The sequence below is a fragment of the Gastrolobium bilobum genome, unplaced genomic scaffold (genome assembly GCF_033153095.1).
Source record: "Gastrolobium bilobum isolate Gb01-03AN ecotype WA unplaced genomic scaffold, APGP_CSIRO_Gbil_v1 utg30690, whole genome shotgun sequence".
Taxonomy (NCBI): Eukaryota; Viridiplantae; Streptophyta; class Magnoliopsida; order Fabales; family Fabaceae; genus Gastrolobium; species Gastrolobium bilobum.
The window spans coordinates 38,492-46,147 of NW_026896631.1; the positions used below are offsets into that span (position 1 = coordinate 38,492).

Here is a 7,656-nt window from a genome sequence, read left to right on the forward strand (position 1 = left end):
TAATTTTTTTAATTCTATGTACTTCGGTAGTATATGATTATAACATGAAAAGTTTTTTTTTTTTTCTCTCTTCTCAGTCATATCAGCTGACGTGAAAAGTGAAGAAAAAAATAACTTATCATATTATAACTATGTGCTGCGGAGAGTATATAGAGTAAAAAATTAAAAGGACACAACTTACTTCCTTTGAAAGGACATACACTAAACCCGTAAACTAATTGATAAATCAATGCAAAAATTAAAAAAAAAAAAAAACAATAAATGTTTAAAAAATCATGTTGTGTTTTGTTCTGTCAGATCTGCTTTTTTATTTTTCTTTTTTCTTTTCTTCATGCTGAACATAGTGGGTCATCGCATTATAGGATGTCGCGCTATTTATGTGAGCTAGTAGATTTGGGATCAGACATAGCATCTGCCAACCATTCTAAATCAGGCATTTTCCCTCTCATCCTCTCTGTTTAGGTATGGCCCAATCACATCCCTCTCTGTTCTTTACAGTGTGGAGGAATAAGCCAGAGCTGGTAGCTCCGGCGAAACCCACGCCTCGCGAACTGAAACTACTCTCAGACATTGATGACCAAGATGGTCTACGTTTCCAAATTCCGGTGATACAGTTCTATCGCTATGATCCAAAAATGGCAGGGAAAGACCCTGTTGAGATCATTAGAAAAGCACTGGCGAAAACGCTTGTGTTTTATTATCCTTTTGCAGGTAGGCTTAGGGAAGGTGCTGGTAGAAAACTCATGGTGGATTGTACTGGAGAGGGTGTTATATTCATTGAGGCTGATGCTGATGTCACGCTTGAACAATTTGGTGATGCTCTTCAACCCCCATTCCCATGCTGGGAAGAGCTCCTTTACGATGTTCCTGGTTCTGGGGAAGTCCTTAACACTCCCCTTATGCTAATACAGGTTAAACTTTTCCCTTTGATTTCAATTCTTCCATTTGTTATAAAAAGTTGGTAATTATAACATGGGTTTAACGATGGTAGAAGATAAAATTATTTTCTATACATAATTAAAATGTTTAAGGTTTGTATTTTCTTTTTCTCTCTCTTCTCTATATATGGTATCACCCGCACACTTTTATGTATGTGGATGATATAATTTTATCTTCGTCAAATCCTTATAACACATTTGTGAGTTGTAAAAAGTATTATTCCTAAGGTCTTTTTTTTTTTTACCCTTACGCAAAATCAAGACATTATTGTTTTAATTTTTTTAATAAATTATTTATCAATTTAATGTGAATGAAACATACATGAAAATTGTGGATATTTAAGTCGCTCGTCACCCATACGTGCAACTTATGCAAAAGCCAAATTGTGCTTGCCACATGTCGTGTCCTGAAAGACACGCAAGAGATGCGTGTGCGACTTGAATGCGCACTGTCGAGATGAATATCTTGCATTACACTGATTTTTGCTCAATCACGTATAGAGAAAAAATTAATAAATAATGTGCAATTTAAATGAACATACTCCCTCAAATATATTTCACTCACATTAAATTAGTAAATAATTTCGCTAAAAAATTATGTTTTTGTTGTTGGCAAAAAAAAAAGCCTAATCATAAAGTTATACAAATTTTAATTGACAAAAGAATAAAGTTCTTCTTATGGTTTATATTAAACGTCAAATTAAAATATCTAAGTCAAAAGTGCTAGATTGGGGACCACGATTAGAGAAAGAAAAAAAATAATAAATGGTAAATCTCTTTTTTGGTAGAATGAAAGTGTATTGTTAAAATTAACGGCTTTAGATTCATCATGCAATATAATTATATTTATTTTTCCTACAAAGAAAAGACAAGTTAAATAATAATAAAAAAAGTTAAAAAGACACACTATTCAATGACTTTACTTTGTCTTAAGTAGTTGCATGACCCTAATTTTGTACATGCAACATGATTCTTATTTATCCCTAAAATTAATCATGACTTCTTGGGGATCGATCCTTCACCCGCTAATCGTTTTCGTTTTTTTATGTCATCCCAGTTTTTATATAATTAGTATAACTTTTTGTTTGTTTGTCTATTAACGTTTGTTGAGATTTAAACTTAAATACAAATTACTCAATGCACTTATTACTAATTTATTTTCAAATAAATCAAAATATACCATCACTCACAACTATAAATATTTCACTACAAAATTAAATAATTTTCTTTTGTAAAAGAACAATTGTACCGAAACATAATATTTTGTCTTTGTCAAAAGGGAAACAATTTATCTCATTGATTCAAAAACTAAACATTTTGTCATAATAATGTGGTAAGACCCAAATGAGATGTCAGGTTGAAATCTTGTCGGGATGATGTGTGGCGTGTGCAAAAGCTAGCACATTGCAAGTTGCACAGTGTTATAAGTGTTCAAGTCGCCTATGACGTGATGCACAACCTGCAGCAGCACGAGACATATGACATGCATATGCTATCTTTTGCACAAGTCACTCATCACCCATACGTAACTTGAACATACATATGCACATTTCATTACATTATTTTGATAAAATATTTGATAGGTAACACGGTTGAAGTGTGGTGGTTACATCAACGCTCTCAGGGTGAACCACACCATGAGCGACGCAGCTGGTTTGGTCCAATTCATGACCGCTTTGGGTGAAATAGCTCGCGGGATGCGGGAACCTTCAATCCCACCAGTATGGCAAAGAGAGATTCTAAATGCAAGGGACCCACCAAGAGTGACATGTACTCATCGTGAATACGAACAAATACCTGACACCAAAGGAACGATTATCCCCTTAGATGACATGGCACATCGCTCTTTCTTCTTTGGTCCCTCTGAGGTTTCAGCCATTCGTCGTCTCATTCCACATCATCAACAACAATGCTCCAATTTTGAAATCCTCACTGCATGCCTTTGGCGTTGTCGCACAATAGCATTAAAACTAGACACTGATGAAGAGGTTCGCATCTTATGCATTGTTAATGCACGTGGCAAATTTGACCCTCCATTACCAACTGGATACTATGGCAACGCTTTTGCATTTTCTCCTGCGGTTACTACCGCAGGAAAGTTATGTGAAAATCTATTGGGTTATGCACTTACATTAGTGAGGAAAGCAAAAGCTGATGTTACTCAAGAGTATATGCATTCACTGGCAGATTTAATGGTCGTTAAGGGAAGACCACATTTTACTGTAGTGAGATCATATCTTGTGTCGGATGTGACACGTGCCGGGTTTGGAGATGTTGATTTTGGTTGGGGAAATGCTGTTTACGGAGGACCAGCTAAGGGAGGTGTTGGAGCTATACCTGGTGTGGCAAGCTTTTACATACCCTTTAAAAATGCTAAAGGAGAGGAAGGTTTAGTTATACCTGTTTGTTTACCATCTGAAGCCATGGAGAGGTTTGTAAAAGTCTTGGATAACACACTCAACAACCACTTCCAACCTACTATGGGTGTTCCATTTATCAATTCTCCTATATAGCTTTATAAGATTGAAGTGAGTATAGCATGTTGCAAGAGAAGAATCACAATAAACTAAGCTAAATTAAGCATCTACAAATGCATTACTAGTAGTGTTGCTTGATTTATTAGCAGCTTGCGTGTCTAAATAAAACTTTGAAGCTTTAACCAAACCACTATATGTATGTATATACTTTAATGATACGGCTAGTTTGTTGTTACTTAATTGTTGGAGTTAAAAAATGAATTTTATTAATTGAAATGTGTGGGAAATATTAATACATGAGAATATGTGATGTGTGGTAGTATTGAAGTCGCAAAAGGGTAAAAATAACAAAGAAATTACTTTGATGGATATATCAAAAACAAAGAGATGACATTGATGAAAAGTACTTATGTTGTGTGTATAGGATAATATTAAAATCACCTTATTTTTGGAAGAAAACTAGTGTAAAAGTTATAATATATATATATATATATGGAAAAAAAAGTATCTAATATTATTTTATATAACTTTGTCTATTGTTCACCGAAAAGACGTCGTTTTGGATTGAAAAATTAAAATTATAATAATAAAGACTATTATAACCCTGAAATACATTAAAATTTCAAACACACCACGATTTTCGCCTCAAAGCAACGTCATTTTCGTGAACATTTGACAGTTATCTAAAGTAACTTTAGAAAAAACGAATCATATATATATAATATATATATATATATATAAGGGAAAACATTTCTACAGCCACTTTAGATAATGTTGTCTACAGCTACCCCTTTTTAACTAAGTATTACCGGTCATACATTAAAATTTCATTTTCTCTCTCCACCACATCAGCCGACAGTGTCTGAGGAAAGAGAAAAAAAGAACAGCGTTATTGTTATAACTAAGTATGACCGGTCATACTTAGTTAAAAAGAGATAGCGGTAGATAACCTTATCTAAAGTGGTTGTAGAAATACTTTACTCATATATATATATATATATATATATATATATATATATATATATATATATATATATATATATGGGGGAGGATCATTTGACACCGGTGTCAAATTTTGAAATTTGACACCAAATCCTAACCGTTAATTTTCGTCAATCAACGATTATTATTTATTGGGAATTAATAATTAATTAATAAATTTGATTCCCAGTAAATGATAACCGTTGATTGACGGAAATCAATGATTAGGATTTGGTGTCAAATTTCAATGTTTGACACCGGTGTCAAAGGATCCTGCCCCATATATATATATATATATATATATATATATATATATATATATATATATATATATATATATACATATATATACTTTCTACAGCCACTTTAGATAAAATTGTCTACAACTACCCTTGACCAGTAAGACATAAAAATTACATTTTCTCTTTATGTCTTATTGGTCAGACTTAGTTAAAAAGGGATGGTTATCTCTAACATTCTCTCACATTAGCAAACATTATCTTAGTACATGAGACTCACATACACTATTAGAAAATCAATGACTAGTGACAGAAGTTAGCAATGAAAAATATTTTGTCTCTAATAAGATGGATTAAAAGACAAAAATATGTACTGTTATTTAACAACGAAATTACTCATTGCAAAAAACAATTATTTATAATTTTATCAATAATCAATGGGTGCATGGATGTCCTGTTATAGGTCATCGTGCAACAATTTTTAATTATATATGTACTCCCAAAAGTACATAATTAAAAAATAATTGCAAGAAAAAAAAACTCATTCTTATATCATGACAAACTGATTCCCATAATCAATACAATCAAGGCGCACAACTTTGATAAAACATACTTCTTTGTTGCAGTTCTGTAACTAATTTTGTTTCTAAATTGGGAAGTATAGTTATATATAGACGGATTTAAAGAATAAGTAGGTTTCATTGCTACTTTCTTCTCTAAATTATGAAACTACTGCTTAATTTAAGTCTGGCCAACTTCAACGATGGAGTAAATTTTGTTTCTACTTTCATCGCTAAATTATGAAGCTCTAGCTTAATTTAAGTCTGGCCTACTCCAACCGAGAACCTAGGATTTAATTTTCTGAAAAGGGATTAATTGGATCCAGAATCTCTCTGCCAAACAGTGTGTTTGATATACTCTTAGTAAACTCAAGGATGTTTCCACTACACACATCCACGTATCTGGTGTATGAATGGTGATTGGATCTAAACTTATATAGGGATATATCAATGGAAACTATTTGGATGTTTGAAAACATAGGTTGTTGTAGCGATCTAGATAATTGCTTTAAGATGCTATAATTAACAGAGGTTGAGTATTATGATTTAGTTTGATGTCTTTGGGGAAATCGAGACCTAATCCATTTTTAACACTGATAGTCTCCTTTTATTTTACCTTTTGTTATCGCTTTTAGATTTCTATCATTTTACTTACGCAAGCTACCATTAATTTCTAATTCACAACCGATCAATGGTTATTTCCTTGCATTCACTAGGAAGCTTTACATAGTCTTCCGCTATATTATCTCAGACTGATGAACTTAGATTGGCGCTATATAGCATGTTTGCAACGTGCACAATGCTTTTCTTTTCGAAACTTGCATTATAAATAGGGGCAGGTTATATTTATAAACTTTTCTGTTTACAAACTTTTACAAACTACATTATGTAGGACCGGTCCTACATTAATCACACAGTGTACGACCGGTCCTACATTAGTGTAATTGCAAAAAAAATTTGTAAACGGATTATGTTCCTTATAAATATACTGGGTAGTTGTTGGTGGATTAAGATGGCAGTTTCAATTTTCCATAAAGCCTTGGCTGACATTTTAATTTTAGCGGTCGGTAGATGAACAATTTGAGAGGATCCTCTGTCAGAGCTAGGATCTAAGATAAAAAGGAAAACAAGAAGTAAAGAATGAAAACTGATTTATTTCTTTGCATAATTCTTCGTAACAACGTTGTGTTTCCTTTTATACTTCAATATTTATATTCATTATCAAATGATGATAATTCAGTTGATAGTAAGAAAGTTGAATAAATGAAAAGAAAAGGGTCTCGATTCGATTTCCACATACAGAGGGATTTAACCTGCCTCACACTCTAGATTAGTCTTATAGCCAGTTCAAAGAGTGAAAATTTGTGAAAATATCAAGAAGAGTCAACTCACCTCAAAAAGACAATTAAAATTGGATTAAGTCAAAAAAAAATCATATTGCTTTAAGAACCTTCCAACTCAATATAACATAGTGACTAACTTTTAACTAATGTGATAGCACAATATTCCTAACCAAGTACAACATGGAGAAATTAGATACATGATATAAATTAAGGGGAAAATGTGTATCATTTTGAAAGATATAAAGTTGTGTCATTTTAAGTGAGAGAAAGAGATAGATAAAGGAGGAGAGAGAGTGGACAAAAAATATAAAGGAGTAGGTTCCACCTCTTTATGAGAGTCAAATGACACAAATACAAATTGTGTTGTTTAAGAGGACAAACATTTTTTTCATAAACGAATCGACAAATCGATGGAAAAAGAACAATAAAAGTTTAAAAAAAAACATGTTGTGTTTTGCTCTGTCAGATCTGGTTTTTTATTTTTGACTTTTCTTCCTGATGAACATAAACAAAGCAGGACGATGTGGGTCATCCCATTAGAGGATGGCACACTGCATATATGTGAGCTTGTAGCTTTAGGAATTCACACATAGCATCTGCCAACCATTCTCGATCAGGCATTTTCCTTCTCATCCTCTCTGTTTAGGTATGGCCCAATCACATCCCTCTCTGTTGTTTACAGTGCGGAGGAATAAGCCAGAGCTGGTGGCTCCAGCGAAACCCACACCTCGCGAACTGAAACTACTCTCAGACATATTACATATTACACATCATAAAACATAAATCAATCCTAGAATAGGCATATTGTCCTTTCATCATATTACATACTTCATGATTACATCAATTCATGTACAAATTACAATTCTTCTAAATGACATATTACACTTTACAAATTATAACCTTCAAATGACATAATACATAACCCAAAATAAACATGGTACACAAGACTAAACTTAGACAAAATATAAATCATGAACAAAATGATAATAACTCTCCTAATCATATGCATTGTTCATGACCTAAGTCTAGTCTAAGCCCAACGGCCACCAAAATGCAAAAACATATGTAAATCCTCCAGCTAGCCTACGGGCTTCTTGCCCGCCGCTCCGACTCCACTG

General features: G+C 33.0%; 1 protein-coding gene across 1 annotated transcript; it reads left to right on the forward strand.

The window, feature by feature from the left end:
• The first annotated feature begins 464 nt into the window (after positions 1–464).
• Positions 465–3,451, forward strand: LOC133301143 (benzyl alcohol O-benzoyltransferase-like). Its single transcript, XM_061500753.1, has 2 exons — positions 465–911; positions 2,522–3,451. Exons 1-2 carry the CDS (start codon positions 465–467, stop codon positions 3,449–3,451), a joined length of 1,377 nt encoding a protein of 458 aa, XP_061356737.1.
• The last annotated feature ends 4,205 nt before the right edge of the window (positions 3,452–7,656 follow it).